The following is a 17472-nucleotide window of genomic DNA, read 5'->3' on the forward strand; positions in this document are numbered from 1 at the left end:
CGACTACGTAAAAAATGTGAGTTCAGAAAATAACTATTTTTATTATAACTAGGTGACTACATGATTAGATTTTAGGGGGCATGACATGATCTTTTATCAAGGAGTGGAGTTTTGACGATTTTTCCAATGTGGATTCTTCTTTTTTATTGTAATCGTGTGAGAAAAAAAAGGATAGAGCTTTCCATTAAAGTTCTCCATATAATAATATGCTGAAGTACTTGTTCCCATACACACTATAACGCAATATGCATTGATAGGGGAAGCTCTGGGATGTTTATACACTTTCAATGAGTGAAGCCATAACTACATTGGCTCAAAAAGTGAAAAAGTACAAAAGTGAACATTTTCAAACGGATTTTTGTATAGTTTTTCGGCCTGAAAAATTAAAACAAATGAAATCTTATTTTTTGGTCTAATAAACAATTTGTATACTCTTTTTGACAAAACAATTGCGCTAGACAGAAAAAAAATATTTTCACTTTTGTACTTTTTCAAAAAGTGGTGTATGTAGTTAAGCCTTGACTCTGACCATAGTGCCTGGCTACACAGTGATTTTTCAATCGATTGAAAAATCACATGCGGTGGCTACACACTGTTGTGCCCATGATACAATTACTAAAGATATGGCATTGCGCATGTTTGTTGTCGGTTTTCACACTTTTATGATCCTTGCTGACGTCACTGAGTTGAGGCAAGTAGGTATTTTTGGCAGGATTTCACTCTAATTTCTGTTGTTATTGCTTTTAGTATTTACTTTAAGGTGACATTTTTATTGATGAAAACAACAGGTGCGTTTTTTATTACCACCGGGCTTAACTGGACAAATAAAACGCATTCGGGGCTAAGCATTTTACATGTTAAATACAACAACACCTTAGCCCCGTGGGCTTACTTGTTAAGCCCGGAGATTTCTCTGGGCTTAACGTTTTGAACAGTTTTAAATCTGTGCTACCAAACTATTTTTTTCAAAAATTGTTTAGAATTTGTTTAAAAACGTGAAAGCTCACTTTCGGAGTGACAAAATGCATTTAACTAGTTTTAGTAGCATACATTTTTGTGTCTTTTTGTAAAACATACAAGAAAAATACAAGAAATACCCTAAAGCAAAAAAATGACAACTCTAAATTTTTGTTGTGTCTGCTGTTTTCGGAACATTCAATATGCAGTGCTGCCAAGATTTCAGGTTAAGCCCCAAGGCGTTTTGCTGAAGGAGGAATGCCAGGAAAAAAATATTTTCACTTTTGTACTTTTTCAAAAAGTGGTGTATGTAGTTAAGCCTTTACAGATGCAATGGTTGCTTCTGTAAAGCATTATAGAAGCAAAATTGTTAGTAGGGTTATACGTTACGAAACCTCAAAATTCATGCCCATGATTTGAACAACGCTCATGTCAATGTTAAAAAAAAACAAGATTCTTGGACAAGATGTCAGTGTGGGCATGTATTTTTCTGCCTCCATTTGATTTTTCAAGACATGTTCATGAACCGAGCATCGTTCGCCAGTTGTACAAATATTTAATCCGTGGATCAAAAACTTTTATCTTCTCAAATCGGTAGTAAAACTGAGGTATAGCACTTTTTCAAGGTCCATGTAAGTTTTTTTTCGTGTTTTTTTCCTGTAGGCAAGAAAGAAAGAAACAACAAAAACAAAATGCTCAAAATAGCCCAATTACAACAAAGAAAATCTTCTTTTTGTTGCTCATTTTGACGTTTGGTGGAAAGGCCCATAGACGCTATTATCTTCTTTTTTACAATTTTTGGAACTACGTCGAAGTTCTTTTTTATATATTATCTTTGGTTCAGATAAAGAAAACATCAACAAAACAAGCAAAATTAACAAAGAATTTGATAATAACTAATCTAGAAAATTATAAATAAAAATCATACAAAATGACTAACGTTGCAAATATATGCGAATCAAAATCATTTCTTGTTTTTGCAACTGGCACTATAGAATCTGCAATTTTTCCGCTTGGCCCAGAAAGTAGCCAAGTATTTTGTCGCTTTCAAATTGTTGCTGGTAGTAACTGGAAACATATTTCTGGTGTAAACAATGGAATTTCACAAGCTGCTATGCCGAAACATGCCAACGATAGAATTGTATTTAATATTCCATTTGAGTGTATTTATAAAAGTAACAGCCCTTTTGGATGTAAGTATTAATTGAAACACGTAGTTCTGTTTTTAAATAAGTTTTACTGAGTACCTAATTAACTTTTAATTCACCAAAAATTTTTTATTAGTGGGACAGCGTTGCCATTCAGTCAAAATTATGCCTCACTTGGAAAAAAATTATGCCTTTTCAATTATATTAGATGCATTCCTTCGGGAACATTTCGTCGCTTGTATGCTATCTTGTTCAACAGGCATGTCAAACTTGCGGCCCACAAAGAATAACTTTGCGGCCCGGCCCTGTCCACATTTTTATTAATTTTGAGTTTTAGATTATAATTTAGATTTTATGTTCACAGCTTTTGACACACATGCACCTCCTTTTTTTCCTAATCAACAAATAAATATGGGACAACCAAACAAAATTGTAAATTTTATAAGATCTCGTGGCTTAAATTAGAGTAAGTTATCTGATTTCTTAAAGTGAACTAGAAAGCGAATATTCTGAGTTAACCTAGAAACGATTTTGGGGCTTTGGAATTTTTTTAGTTTTTAATGATAAAAGTCTTTAAACCAGCATGTCTTGCTATCTAAAATGGTTGCAGAGTTTATAATTCATGATACCTACCTACCTAGATGTAGCAAAACATTAATTGAGTTAAACTCAAAACTGCGAGTAAAATTCATAATAATAACGAATATGTAAACAAATGCAACATTCAAATGCAAATGTGCATTCAAATGCTCTTTTGGAACATCAGAAAAGATAAACCAGGATTTGACGTATCAAATATGCTACGCAAAAAATCTAAACTATAAAATTGAATACGAAAAATATTGTTTTCTATGGAATCAATATTCAATTAATTGTATTTAAATTTGAACAAAATATTCTTTATTAAAAATGAACGACAGTATTTAAAAAGATTTGAATCGAGAATAAAAAATAATCTTAAACAAGTTTTGATATAAACATAAAAACATTCTAAGTTAAAACAAACATAAACAAAGTACAAATTATGTTAAAGTATAAATTAACATTAAAGATAATTATTAATTGACTTCAACACTTTCCCTTGTTAATTGATTTTTAACATTTCAAAACAAACCCATTTCACTGCATAACAGTTTCAGTCTTGGACATGGAAGGGGTTTAGTCATGATATCTACAACTTGTTTTTCGGTTGATATCTGTTGGATTTCGATTTTTCCTTCGGTTACTTTTTCTCTGATGAAAAAGTGTTTCGTGGCGATGTGTTTAGTTCTTCTGTGGAATTCTGGGTTTTGAGCCAATCTTACAGCTGCAGAATTGTCCACTTGAAGAACTGGAATTTCTTTTAATTTGACTATTCCTTCGAATAATCTGCATAGCCAAATTATTTCTTTCGCTGCTTCATTCGCTGCAACGATCTCAGCTTCAGTTGTTGATGTTGCAACCATGGCCTGTCTTTGGCTGAGCCAAGAAATAGCTCCACCTGCATGCGTTATAACAACACCAGAAGTTGAACGCCCAGTGCTTTGGCATCCACCAAAATCAGCATCACTAAAACATTTTAGGATTCTGGTTTTGTCATCTTTCTTGTATTCAATCCCTAAATCCAAAGTTCCAGCTATGTACCTGAACACTCTTTTGACTCTAGATACATCTTCTTTGGATGGATTCTCTAAGGTTCTTGACAAAAATCCTACTGTGTATGCTAGATCTGGTCTGGTTCCTAGCATTAAATACATCAGTGCACCAACTATTTGTCTATACGGAAAATTGTGGTTTTCATCATCTACTTTCCCTGTTTTTGAAGTTTCTGTAAATTTCACAATTGGTGTAGAAATTGGCTTGCATTCAGAAAACTGAAAACGATCGAGGATTTTTCTTGCGTGTGCTTTTTGGCTTACTTTTATTCTTTCTTCATTCTGTTCTATTTCTAGTCCCAAAAAGAACGTCGCTTTCTTCGAGGTGATCTTGAATTCGGTTTTCAGTTCTTCGATGAATTTCTCTAATTCGTATTGATCAGTTGAACCAACCAGCCCATCATCTACATACAGCACAAGAACAAGTTTCTTTCCGTTTCTTTCCCTCATATATAAACAAGGATCAGCGTCACTAACTGTGAATCCTAGTTTAGATATGAAACTACCGAAACGCTTGTTCCAGTAACTAGAGGATTGTTTAAGACCATATAAACTTTTCATTAGTCTGCATACCTTATCGGTTCCATCTTCGTATCCAGCTGGCTGTTTCATGTAGATGACTTCTTCTAAATCACCGTACAAGAAAGCTGTTGAAACATCAAACTGAATAAGGTGCATCTTTTCGCTAGCAGCTATACTCAAAACTGATCTTATAGTCCCCATCTTGGCTACTGGGCTGAAAGTTTGACAATAATCGATACCTTCTCGTTGGCTAAAACCCTTGGCCACTAGTCTTGCTTTGTATTTGTCAATGGTGCCATCTGGATTTTTCTTTAGACAATATACCCACTTGCAAGGTATTGCTTTTGCTCCTCTTGGCAAAGTTGTCAACTTCCAGGTTTGATTTTGTTGCAATGATGTCATCTCTCTTTCCATAGCTTTCACCCACTCTGATTTTTCTTTGCTGTTGATAGCTTCTTGGAATGTTTCAGGAATTGAAGAAAAATTGACATAATCTTCCGCTGCCATGACATAATCATCCAGATTTTTAGGTCTTCTTAAAGCTGTTCTATTTCTTAGATTTCTCTGGTCTTGTTGGTCTTCTTGGTTTTGTTGGTTTTGTTGATTTTGTTGATTTTGTTGATTTTGTTGGTCTTCTTGGTCTTGTTGGATTACATCTTCATCAAGTTCTTGATTTTCACAATAGTTGTCACTCGCAGTTTCGTACTCATCCGAATATATGCTACTCTCTGCATTTTGTTCTTCATTTTGCTCTTCCCCAGTTGGGTCAACATCTTTGAAAGGTAACTTTATTGCATTTTCACATAGTATTGGATTTTCCTGAAATTTAACGTCTCTTGACAGGATAACTTTGTTCTGTTCTTTGATGTAAATTCTGTATCGTTCATCACCATCATATCCAACGATATAGCCTTTAACTGCTTTTCTGTCCATTTTCTTTCTCTTTTGAACTGGAATATGGGTGTAGCAAGTTGAACCAATTATTCTTAAGTGCTTGATTCTCGGCTTCTTTCCAATCCACAATTCGTATGGGCTAACTCCATCTACTGATGACTTCCCAGTTCGGTTCAGGATGTACACCGAGGTGTTTACAAGCTCCGCCCAAATTGCTTCTGGATACTCAGCTTCTCTACTTGAATACTTAAAAGTTCTTGCCATTTCAATTAAAGTTCGGTTCTCACGTTCACTACCGCCATTCTGCTCTGGAGTGTATGGCGCTGTCAGTCTTTGGGTGATTCCATTTAGTCGAAGAATCTCTTTGACTTCTCTGTTGTCAAATTCGCCGCCATTGTCACTCAATAATTCTTTAATCGGATGACCCAAGATCTTGGCATTAGCTATCACTTCTTTTAAGACATTCTTGACGTCAGATTTGTGTTCTATTGCAAAACCGTACCGGAATTTAGAGAAACTATCTTTAAAAATAACCAGATACTTTTTCTTCTTAAAAGAATCGCTAAAAGGTCCGCACACGTCGGTGGACATAAGCTCTCCTGGTATAGTCGCTTTTCTTCTCGTTCCGAATGGTAATCTATGTGCTTTTCCATATATGCACGGCTCACACAAATTCTGGTCAAGCTTGACTTTGATGCCTAATTCTTTTTCTATTATCTTTTTGACGTGTCTCTTGTCTTGATGTCCAAACCGCTCATGATACAGTTGTAGTGTCGTATCATCTCCAACCACTACATTGAACTGCATATCTGACGTCACTTTCGAAACTATTGGTGTGATCGCTGCCTTGTACAAAGATCCGTTCACATGACGATATCCACGTAACACTATCTTGCCATTAACATCAAGCGAACACTGTGTAGTTGTGGACTTGAAAACACTGTTTCGATTTCGGTCTTGAGCGGCTAGAACAGAAAATAAATTTCTCGAAATAGAAGGTACATACCAAACATCATTCAAGGTCACTTCTTCATTGTTGTGAGTTGATTAGACTTTGATTTTCCCTTTTCCAACAGCTGTAAGAGTTTCTTTTCCAGCTGCTTGAATTTGACATGAACTCTCAAATACTTCAAAATCGATAAACCAGTCTCGACAGTTTGTGACATGTCTTGTAGCACCATTATCGATCCACCAATCCATTGAATTTAGTTCAGTTGCATAGGCATTATTGCAAACAGACACTAAAGATGCATTTGTATCAACAATGTTGCTTGGATTTCTGCTAAAATTCATGTCTTTTGCTGGTTTTCCTTCAGCTAACCACTTCTTGCAATCTCGAACCCAATGACCTCTTTTCTTACAAAAATTACAAATATCTTCTCTCTTGTTTCTTGAATAATTTTGTTTTGGTCGAACTTCTTGCTTCTTTTTGTCGAATCTGGATGCAATTAGCGCCTCTTGAGCTAAATTATCGTTATCTTCTGTTTTCTTGAAATTTCTTTCATACATGCAAAGCTGCGTGGTCAACTCATCAAATGTCTTTGCTTCATCTTTTGTTAGTAACATCCAACTTGATCTGAAAGTCTCAAATCTTGATGGTAAAATATGCAGGACTTTGCATACCAACATCAAGTCTGGTAACGTGTTCTCTTTTTTAGCTTTGAGACCACTATTCAAATCGTTCCACAAACCTCTGAGCTTCGCAATGTGTGTGGAAACATCTTGAGAAGGATTCCAACTGAATGCAAAGAGATCAGTGCATATCTTGAACAGTTGATCCTTCGATGTTGCTTCAAATTGCTGTTTTAAAGCTTCCCACGCATCATGTGCAGTCTCTTTATCCATTATTTTCTGATAAACTTCTTCTGTGACCGAGCTTGTTATCATCGATTTAGCGTAGCTATTCGCTTTTCGATATAAGTTGCTCATTTCTTTATGTTGGCTTATTTCTTCTGCTTTAGCTGTCACTGATAAAGGATCTGGCTTCTTCAGAATCCCATCTATAGCATCTAGCGCTCCCTCATGGTAGTCAAGTAAGTCTCGAATTTTTCTTTTCCATATCGGCCAATCTGTCTCACCAGCCAAAAGCTTGATATGCTTTGCTAAGTCCATCTTCAAATAGACTATTGTTTTCTCGGTTCACAAATAACGAAAATTAAATTCAAATCAAAACAAATTAATCAATATTGCATACTAGACCCATAACCTATTGTTTTCTATGGAATCAATATTCAATTAATTGTATTTAAATTTGAACAAAATATTCTTTATTAAAAATGAACGACAGTATTTAAAAAGATTTGAATCGAGAATAAAAAATAATCTTAAACAAGTTTTGATATAAACATAAAAACATTCTAAGTTAAAACAAACATAAACAAAGTACAAATTATGTTAAAGTATAAATTAACATTAAAGATAATTATTAATTGACTTCAACAAAAAAGACTTGCAGAATATTTCTTGAAAGACAAGTTCTCTTAATTTTTTTTCGATTTGTTCCATAAACATAGAATTATTGCCGAATTTGACTCCGAAATAAGTTCCAAATTCGTTGAAATGCCCGATTTTATAAGTATTTTTGTGCACTTGAAAACTGCCGTATAAAATCGTTTGCAAATTTCACAGTAGGTACCTGTCGATGCGAGCAGTTATTTCAGTCATTAAGAGGAATGAGTTACCTATAAAATCCTGAATAACTAACTTTGGTCTGAGAAAAAAAAGGTAAATGAGCAAATCATTTTTGCTGTTTTTTTTTTTACAAAATTGTTTTGACATATAAAAATTGTAGCTTAACATGTTCTGCGGCCCACACAAATTTTTATCTCGCTGTTTTGGCCCCTTGTAACAATTGAGTTTGACATGCCTGTTGTTTAATGTCCATTTTTCAAAATGTTGGAAAATTGGTTTTTAAAGTTCAGATTGAAAGTTTTTTGTGTATATCAGAAAGTTTTTGATTTTTTGCTGGAAGCCTGGATAATTTTGTTTTAAAAACATGAAACAGAACTTTTGTTTCTATTATTTTGATTTAGATATAAATTAAAATCAAAGAGAAAGTCATTTTTTTTTTGTAGATTTTTTGTAGTGAAATAATTCATTAATTGCAGACAAAATTCTTTGAAAAATTAAACACTATCAAAAAAATAAAGAACATTTCTCAGTTAAACTTACGTAAGAAAATTTAATAGTACAAAAACCTTTGTAAGTTACCTAGAGCCATTTGCGGAAACGAAACTTAATTTCTAATTTGGGCTTTAACTCTTATGGCCGAATTCATAAACATTTAAAAGGCTTTTAAAAATTTAAGTGACGTTTTTTTTGTATGGAACAAACGTAATTTTAGGATTTAAAATCCTAATAAATATTTGAATAGGCTTTATGAAATTCGCCATTATTCTCTTCTTTTCCTTCTCTTTTTCTTCCTTTGATTTGGCGCTATTATGATTTATGATCGATCTTGATGTCAGGGGGATCATAATTCTCACGTATCTGATTGACACTAGTGATTCGCCTGTGAGGTTCTCCGTGTTCCTCAGAAATTGGCGGCAAGTCTCCCGGTTTTGTATTGTTCCATTTCTGAGGCCAACTGAACGCTGGTGTTTTTATATTTGCTTGTACCGGGAGTTTTAAGGCCTACCTTTCTTACATCGTTGTTGTAACATGTTTTGGAGATGATATTTTTAACATGAATGCTTCTTCGAATCTTCGCACTTATAATTCGATCAAGTTTTGTAACTTCTGTTGCTATTAACTGACCGTTAACTGACTCTCATACTTTCTATACATTGTTGTACATTGTGAATTGTATGTGAGAGCTTCAGCTTAGGGGGCTTCTTCAGAATTTTCCCGCCACTTCATCCATCCTACGGTTATGCTATGGTTAATATCGTCATCACTAGTAGCTTCACTATTTGTCAAAGACTTTTTCACGCTGGCAAAACTACTGCGTTAGCTTTTTTATTCGTCCCATCCCACTGGTCTCGTTTCGAGTGGATGGAAAACAGCATTTATCCAGCCTGTCCCTAAAAAAAGGGAATCCTCCTCACTCTCCAACTATCGACCGAATGCAGTTACGTCCTTTCTTTCCAAGTTAATGGAAACGCTGATTAATTTCTAGCTAAAGAAATTTCTGATGGCATATCTCACCGAACAGTGGAACAAATCTTTACATTGTTTTGGAGAAAGTAAGATTATTGCGCTTGATAATTAATTCAAAGGCATTTGATTGAAAACGCATGCATTTTGTATCGATGATTCTCTTCTTCATTGGATTAGAAATTACCTTTCGGACCATTCCACTACAAGTCGTATTGGATGGTTTTAAGTCTGAAACCCACAAAATAAACGCTGGTCTTGAGTTGTAGAAAAAACTGGATTTATGTGCTTATATGTTAAATGAGCCATTTCGGTTTTTAAATTTTGTTATATTTCATGTTTCAGGGCCGCAAATTTTAGTTAGTATTTATGCAAAGAATCGCTGGTCGGTGGAGACTACACTTGGATACTGCTGGGGTCATCTTCCAATTATTGGGTCAGATGTAGCAAAAACAACACAACCAATTCGGATTCCCAAAGACTCAACTATTATGGGTGAACTCTCAAATTGGATCACTTCAAGAAATGCAGAATTGAAAAATCCTAAAGTACTTCTTGATAGTTATGAGAACAAAGGTTGTAAATAAGTCTTATATAACTGTTTAATTTTTCTAAACTTCATTTTGTTTTAGAACTGATATCGATGGAAAAGAACGGTGAACTGAAATTAAATTTGCGAACACTTTGTCGAGGAACAAATGAAGATTGCAGTGAGCCGTATGGAAAGGATCATCATAAGTTAACAAAAAGGCTTTAAAAAGACTAGATTTGGAATCTACCAATGGCCAGTTGTACATAACTTCAACCTCCAATGATTAATCGAATTTGGAAAACTAATTAGTTGGAGCTTGGATCAAGTGGAGATCTTAATGAGAGGATGGATTACGTCTTTTGTCAACCAGCACAAATCATTAGACGGATCCTAATTAGATTAAAAATTTAGGTTAGATAAAATTATACAAAATTTTTAACAATAAGTTTCGAATACAATACAAATCTCAAAGTTGAAATGAGATAACTACATGAAAGAAGCTAGAAAAATAAGTTTCTACATATTTACTTTACCTATATCAAAAGCTCATGAAGTGAAAACTAGCTCAAATTTGAAATTCGAATGGCTAATTATCTCATTTGATATGGTCGACACTTAATATATATATAATTATTTTAATAAATATATATTTGCTTCGCTTTGTTCATATGCGGATGTATTAACATTATGTATATACCATTGATTTAGCATCCATCCACATAATTGGTTGGAGGAGTTTTTATTATTTCAGGTCGGATCAAGTCAAAATTAGAAGTTTTGTATAAGACTAGAAATAGATGAATTAAAAGTCTCTGCATTCGCTGACGACACGTCGCTATTACGTTATAAGAAAAACATCTCCAAACTTTAAAAGAACTTACACAAACTGCTCTCAACAAGCTACTAACGTAGGCAACAAATCGTTAATTAAGAATTTGTCATCTTTACAAGAAAATATAAAATTCCACAACTAGACCCTTTTTTTATCATACATAACATATCGCGATAAGCTAAGTAAAGTCGAACGTTTAGCCCCATGTGTATCAGTTGAGCGCTCTGTTCGACAACCTCATGTGCATTAGATATATATCCCAATGGACCAATAACTTCATTGGTCACACAAACATTCTAAATTCATATGTAATAAATTTATATGCATATAAATTTATTATCTGTGCTTCTTTATCTTCATTTATAGTGGCCAAGCACATAAGTTTACAAATAAATGTCGTAAAATTAAAAAAAAGATAATAAATTGAATCTAAAAAAAGACCAAAAATTTCAATAGAGACCAAAGCTTCAATTTATCCGTAGCATGGGACCCACTCATCAACCAGTTGAAAAATAAAAGACAACAAAAAATCAAAGCAATGCACCATCTGATGTGATTAGCTTTGCTTGAATAGAAGCTTATGTGCAACAACAATTAATGCAGTTCCAAGGTCCAAACAACAACCATCAGTATTGCAAATACCAACAACAAAATCAGCAGAAAATCCTAACCGGTAAATTCTACGTGTGAGAAAAACAAAAGCTTAGGAAGAAGCATCATATTTTTAATATGGAAAAAAGTTTAAAATAACGGTAAGTCCAAATACATACTCAATTAATCTGAAAACACCGGCACACAAAAATAAAAGTGGCATATACTAAGGACCAGACCTATATTGCTATATGTTTTTGAACCTGCTGAATCCGAATTTAAAGTCCGTTTTGCCCGGTCACCCTCCAGTTTTGAGTAAAAACACTCAAAAAAAGTTTGGGGGGGGGGGGGCTTTTGTATTTTTTTTCTTAAAACTGGAGGGTGACCGGGCAAAACGGACTTGAAATTCGGATTCAGCTCGTTGAGATACATGTCGGTAGGTAGGTCCGGTCTTAAGTACCACTTTTTTTGTGTGCTGATTTTGTTGCCGCTGTCATCCCCGGCACACAAAAAAAAAAAGTGGCATGCACTTAGGACCAGACTTATATTTCTATATGTTTTTGAACCCGCTGAATCCGAATTTCAAGTCCGTTTGGACCAGTCATCCTCCTGTTTTGAGCAAAATGCAAAAAACCCCAAAAAAGTAACAAAATTTTAAATAAAATGCAGTCACAGCTCAAAAATGGAGGGTCACCGGTCCCAAGTACATGCCACTTTTTTTTTTGTGTGTCGGTGAAATCATTTATTTTTTAAATGAAAAATTTGATTTTAAAACCAATGGAATTTTTGATTTATCGATTTTTATACAATATTATTCTACATACATACATACATAAGTTGAAATCTTATGTTTGAAACTTTTCTTCTACCAATTTGCTCTAAACTGGCTCTTACTTTGGTAGCCGTTCCACATGCATAGAAAATATTTTGTTTATGTGATAAGTTGATTGGGTGAATTTCAACATGAGGCTAATGCTTTGTTGCCAACCACTCGAATGCAACTCAGATTTATGCGGCCAGCCACTTGTTCATAGAGAAAGATATACCTCCTCTATGCACTTGGCGCTCAATGCGAATTTAACACATCCAATTTATGATACCCTCAATTATATTCAACCTACGAGTATTTGCCGGTTGGAGATTGTTGTTCAACAAATTGATTAAAAGCAAATAAGTATAGATGCAACTACAGTTGATACTTGTTGATAACTTCTATTTATTGTGTAATCTACCTACTTAAATTCTACTTAACAGTTTTAGTGATGTGGTAACGCTGCCTTAACTACAATCTACATAAATAAACCAACGAATTTATTTTTCAACTTCTCCAACCAATCATTGATTGCCACTACAATGGTATTTTAGCAACTTGTACGTTGGGATTGTTGAGTGGCGATTGGAATTGGTATCGGACGACGGAGACAAATAAAAAAATAAATTGAGTTCAAAACATTTGTGTACATTTGCTCGCAGCTTGCAGTCGGTTTGTCATTGTCATCACAACAACGTCTAAAAAGTTTAAGGGAAATTATTTAGTGTTGGTATCTATATCAAAAGTTGTTTAAACATAAATTTTTTTTATAGAAAAGCTATTTTCTTTCTAAATTGCTAGGTAAGTAACCTAATTATTATATATTTTTTTAATTTTGTTATTGTTCTTTTTAAAAGACAGCTGAACCAAACCTATATACATGTATATTTATTTATTCACGCTCTCATAAACCGAAGAATATACAAAATAAGAAAGATAAGAGTCCCACTTAGGAAACTATTGTGTTGCCGTCTATTAGAAAAAAAAATATATTCTTTTCACTGCGAATTTGATTGTTCTCTAATAGCCTGTTTTCAATACAGCTGATTTCGCAAATTATCTCATTTTGAATGTTGAAAATTAAATAATTTCCAGTATAATTCGAAATGATATAATTTGAGAAATTATCTTATTTAGGTTGTAGTGAAAAGCTATTAGGCCTATTTGCTGACACGAAACTAAAAAAAGCAGTTGAGCATAAATTCTTTTATTCTCTACTTTTTCATTTCCGGAAACCGTCACAAAAAAAATGTAATCGAAATCGTACCGATATATCGAAAAACTAATGATGCCAATCGATTTCTCGGTTCCAAAATAGGGAGACACACCCAATGGTGCTGTGTCTCTTGATAAATATTGAAATTTTGTTCTTACAATATCAACTTATTTTAGCAATTCATACAGTAGGTAATATTTATCAAGATAGTATCTTTAATGATGATCGCATCATTCTTAATGACCCAAGTTTAATAAAATGATGCCTTAAATGTTTAGATTTAACTTTTATCAATTACACTGGTCTACAAAGTTTTATTTTTGTTACCGTTAGAAAGTTAAAAAAAAATCGTTTTTTGACTAATTTTGAAGTTAACAAAATTTTCCCCCCATGAACCAGAATATACTTTAAGGTTTTCGGTGTGCTGAACTCGAATCCGAAGGCAAAAATATCTTATCAGCTCCCGTTTTTGAAATATTACCGCTAGAAATACAAAAAAAAGTTTTTTTTTTACCACTTTTAATGTTATGCCTTAAGTTTAAGCAACTTTTTTTAAATCTAAATCATAACGGTTTCTATAAGAAATATTTTCCTTTTTTCAAGACCTGTTTAAATCTTTGAAATATCTTTTTTATTGCCCGAGATATATTAAAATGAAGTAAGTGTGTTTGGCTTAATTTATCAAAAAGGGGATGAAAACGTGATATCTGTTTGATACATTACAATAAGCCAGAAAACTGACGAAACTCAAACAATAAAAAAGTTATCAAACAAATTTCAAAAGATCTTGAATAAAGAAAATAGTTCTTAAAGAAACCGTTATAATTAATATTAAAAAAAATGTCTTCATATAAAAGCATAACCTCAAAAGTAGTCAAAAACCTGTTTTTTTGCATCTTTTAACGGTAATATTTCAAAAACGGGAGCTGATAAGATATTTCTGACTTCAGATTCGAGTTCAGCACATCAAAAACCTATAGAAAAGTACATAATAGGTATGAGTCTCGGCACCAAAAACCTTGTAGACTTGTGTTATCAATTGATTTAGATAGAATTGTGTTCATTTGATCGAGAACACAAAGTGACAATAAAACCAGTTAAAGAAGATAAAATATTATCTGTGATACCAAATAATAATTATGTTTTTTATTTGTCTAGTCGCTTTATTAAACATGTATTTAACACATATTTTTTATTTATTATTTCCAAATAAAGAAAATGTCCAACGAAAACCAACATTTAACATACATCACAAATGTACTTATTAAAGAAATTGAGAAGAAATTGCTGCCCGATAAACTTTTGGACTTCAAAATCGAGCATTCCACTGGTTTAGATGGATTTATGTCAGCGTTATATACAATAAATTTAAAAATTATTGATGATAACACCAAAAAGTAAGTTTTAAAAATATATAACACATTTTTATGATATAGTTACTTCCATTTTGGACCTATGAAGAAAATTTCAAAAATATCAGTTAAATTTTAACGCCATCTACGTACTAGTCTTTAAGATTGGAGTTTCTCAAAATTCTAAATGTGATAGATGAGCACATCCAAGAATTTGGATGTTTAGGGTTATTATTAATAAGAGACTATTTTCAGAGAACGGTCCCAAAACCTCATTGCTAAATTTATGAAAGGTGATGAACATTTTAGAGTATCAAGTAGATGTTATATTCAGTTTGCAAATGAGATATTGATTTATTCGCAAGTTATACCTTATTATGAAGAAGTACTTTCGAAAGCGAATGTTGAAACTATTAAAGCTGAACATTGGATTCCAAAGGTTTACGTAGCGCAATATGGGACCATAAAAGGTTAATTATTATATATTTATTTGATATACATAAAATGTTTTCCTATAAAGTATTTTAACACAATAATTTCTTTGTTTAGGACTCAGTGATAATGGAACAACTTCAAGTGAGAGTATTTTAGTTTTAGAGCATTTGAAAGAAAAAGGTTATCGAATGGGACCCCGATTGTATTTAGATAAACCTCACATGTTAGCAATGTTTAAACCACTTGCAGAATACCATGCAATGACTTATGCTCTAAGAATTAAAAAAGATGCAAAATTGAAAGAATTAATTAAAAGCGTCGTCCCATTGCCATTTGTTGAAACTGCTGATTCAGTTAACAATTTTTATGACCCAATATATAGAGTAGCTTTTGATCGATTTTTTAATTACTTTGAGCGTTGCAAATTAAGTATTATTTCACCTGAGAACTCGGATGATGTAAAATTGGAAGAAAACATCAACAGGTTAATCAAGAATTATAAAAAAGCTCCAACAAAATTATTGGAATTAATAAGAACTATTCGTGATGAAGATGATAAGAAATATGCTGCAATATTACATGGCGATTTCAATCGAAATAATGTCATGTTTCAATATAAAGAGGGTGATGATAATCCCCTGGACTGCAAACTGATCGATTTTCAGGTATGTGCTTAGAAAAAAATATTTCATCCATGGTTCAGCCAAATCCATGCTTGAACCAAACTTGGACCAAATTAAATTCCTAAACCAAGGCTGAACCACATTTGTACAACTTGTCCTAAAAAGTGCTTTCTAATATGCTGTTTTTAGGAACTTCGCTACGGGACACCCGCTATTGATTTGAGTTTTGCTATGTTTATGAATATGGAGCCGTCAATTCGCAATGAATTCTGGATGGAACTACTGGTGGCTTACCATAAAACACTTTATAATACAATGTCAGCAGTTTTAAAACCCAGTGATGAAGAAACTCGAAAAAGCTTAGAATCATACTCGTAAGATTTACTTAAATTTTTATATGAAAGTATGGTTTTCAACATTGTTTTTTATTTATAGGTTTGATAACTTTTACAAACACTTTTCAAAGTATGCATTTTATGGTGTTATGATTTGTATGCATTTTCTACCATGGCTTTGCGGAACTGAAGAAGAACTGAATATACTTTCACAAGAGTTTGAACGTGATGTACATGGTGAAAAATTTTATAAATATTCTTTTTCGGCTGGTGGCGATGAAGCCAACAAGAGAATATTTGAACTATTTAAGCACGCCAGTAAAAATGGATACATGAATATTATATAAATAAACAAATACATTGTTATAATTTTTCATGCGATGTTATTTTATAAATAATGTCAATATAAATAAATTTATTTTTAAACTCATTTTTAAACTTTTGGAAGGGAAGAAAAACAAGGAAAATATTTAAGATCCAAGTGGTTAATTCTTTAAGGAGAAAACCTTGTTAATCAAAAATTCAAAAGAGCTGATAAACACCCGTACCGTAGGTATTGCGAATGTCAATTATCAATATTGATAGTTGTTAAATACGTAAATTTGATATTTTAAAATAAAATGATTTATGGGAAAACTAGTCCATTTTTTAACGGATTTTTTTTAATTAGATTTCAATTAATAAAGGGATAATTTTAATTTTTGTCAAATATCAATTGATATGTTGCAAATCGCAATAAAGGTGATACACCCTTATTTTATTATTAATTAGTATATGAAAAATGAGATATATTGGGAGTTTTGTTTCTTTCAGAATTTACTGTTTGATATGTGAATCTGCTTCGTAATTTATTTCCAGAGAACCAAAATCCTTTGCCATTGTTCACCTAATACCTAAATTTCCACAAATTTTCAGTCGGAACTCGTAAATTCCAAGAGGAAACTTTCATGGTCAAAGGGAAATTTTTATTCGCAATAGCCCCAACACTGCTCTTGGAGTCAAGAAAAGTGCACAGGACAGTAAAAAGTAAGTGACAAATGAGTGAAAACTCTCAAATTTTTCGCTAGAGCTGCGTACTGAGAAACGAAAAGCAAAACGAAATTTTGTATGGAAAATTTTTTTCGCTTCAGCAGCGTACTAGGCTTGAAAAACGAAAAGCAAAACGAAATTTTTCGTTAAAGATTTCGTTAACGAAATTTTGTATGGAAAATTTCGTTTCTCTTCAGCAGCGTACTATGCTTAAATCAGAAGAAAATGGTAGAGACATAAAGGCTTGGCCACACTGGAGGGTATGCGGTAGCGGTACAGGTAGCGGTGAGGATACTTGTATGAAAAAAATTCCAAACTGACACATCAACGTTCAGGTGTGGAATTTTTTTAGTACAAATATCGTTACCGCCAGTGGCGTACGTTGAGTCGCCGGGGCCCCGGGGTAAGACTAAATTTTGGGGCCCCTTTGATATTTGGGAACCCCTTAGTTAAAAAAAAAATTACG

At 33.1% G+C, this 17472-nt stretch overlaps 2 protein-coding genes across 2 annotated transcripts; both read left to right on the top strand.

Annotated features, from left to right (window-relative positions):
* The first annotated feature begins 9287 nt into the window (after positions 1-9287).
* Positions 9288-10007, top strand: LOC129915094 (B9 domain-containing protein 1). Its single transcript, XM_055994555.1, has 3 exons — positions 9288-9339; positions 9596-9826; positions 9883-10007. The coding sequence occupies exons 1-3, from the start codon at positions 9288-9290 to the stop codon at positions 10005-10007; spliced, it is 408 nt and encodes a 135-aa protein (XP_055850530.1).
* A 2673-nt stretch (positions 10008-12680) lies between these two features.
* LOC129914120 (uncharacterized) lies at positions 12681-16407 on the top strand. The gene is made up of 6 exons (XM_055993191.1): positions 12681-12817; positions 14448-14629; positions 14840-15054; positions 15134-15684; positions 15832-16016; positions 16078-16407. Exons 2-6 carry the CDS (start codon positions 14451-14453, stop codon positions 16322-16324), a joined length of 1377 nt encoding a protein of 458 aa, XP_055849166.1. The 5' UTR covers positions 12681-12817; positions 14448-14450; the 3' UTR covers positions 16325-16407.
* The last annotated feature ends 1065 nt before the right edge of the window (positions 16408-17472 follow it).

Source organism: Episyrphus balteatus, chromosome 3 (genome assembly GCF_945859705.1).
Source record: "Episyrphus balteatus chromosome 3, idEpiBalt1.1, whole genome shotgun sequence".
Lineage (NCBI taxonomy): Eukaryota > Metazoa > Arthropoda > Insecta > Diptera > Syrphidae > Episyrphus > Episyrphus balteatus.

Coding starts and splice junctions, on each gene's coding strand:
- LOC129915094 (XM_055994555.1), top strand. CDS start 9,288: ATGGCATATCTCACCGAACAGTGGAACAAATCTTTACATTGTTTTGGA. Junction 9,340..9,595: donor TTTACATTGTTTTGGAGAAA/GTAAGATTATTG, acceptor TTCATGTTTCAG/GGCCGCAAATTTTAGTTAGT. Junction 9,827..9,882: donor TGATAGTTATGAGAACAAAG/GTTGTAAATAAG, acceptor ATTTTGTTTTAG/AACTGATATCGATGGAAAAG.
- LOC129914120 (XM_055993191.1), top strand. CDS start 14,451: ATGTCCAACGAAAACCAACATTTAACATACATCACAAATGTACTTATT. Junction 15,685..15,831: donor GCAAACTGATCGATTTTCAG/GTATGTGCTTAG, acceptor TGCTGTTTTTAG/GAACTTCGCTACGGGACACC. Junction 16,017..16,077: donor AAAAGCTTAGAATCATACTC/GTAAGATTTACT, acceptor TTTTATTTATAG/GTTTGATAACTTTTACAAAC.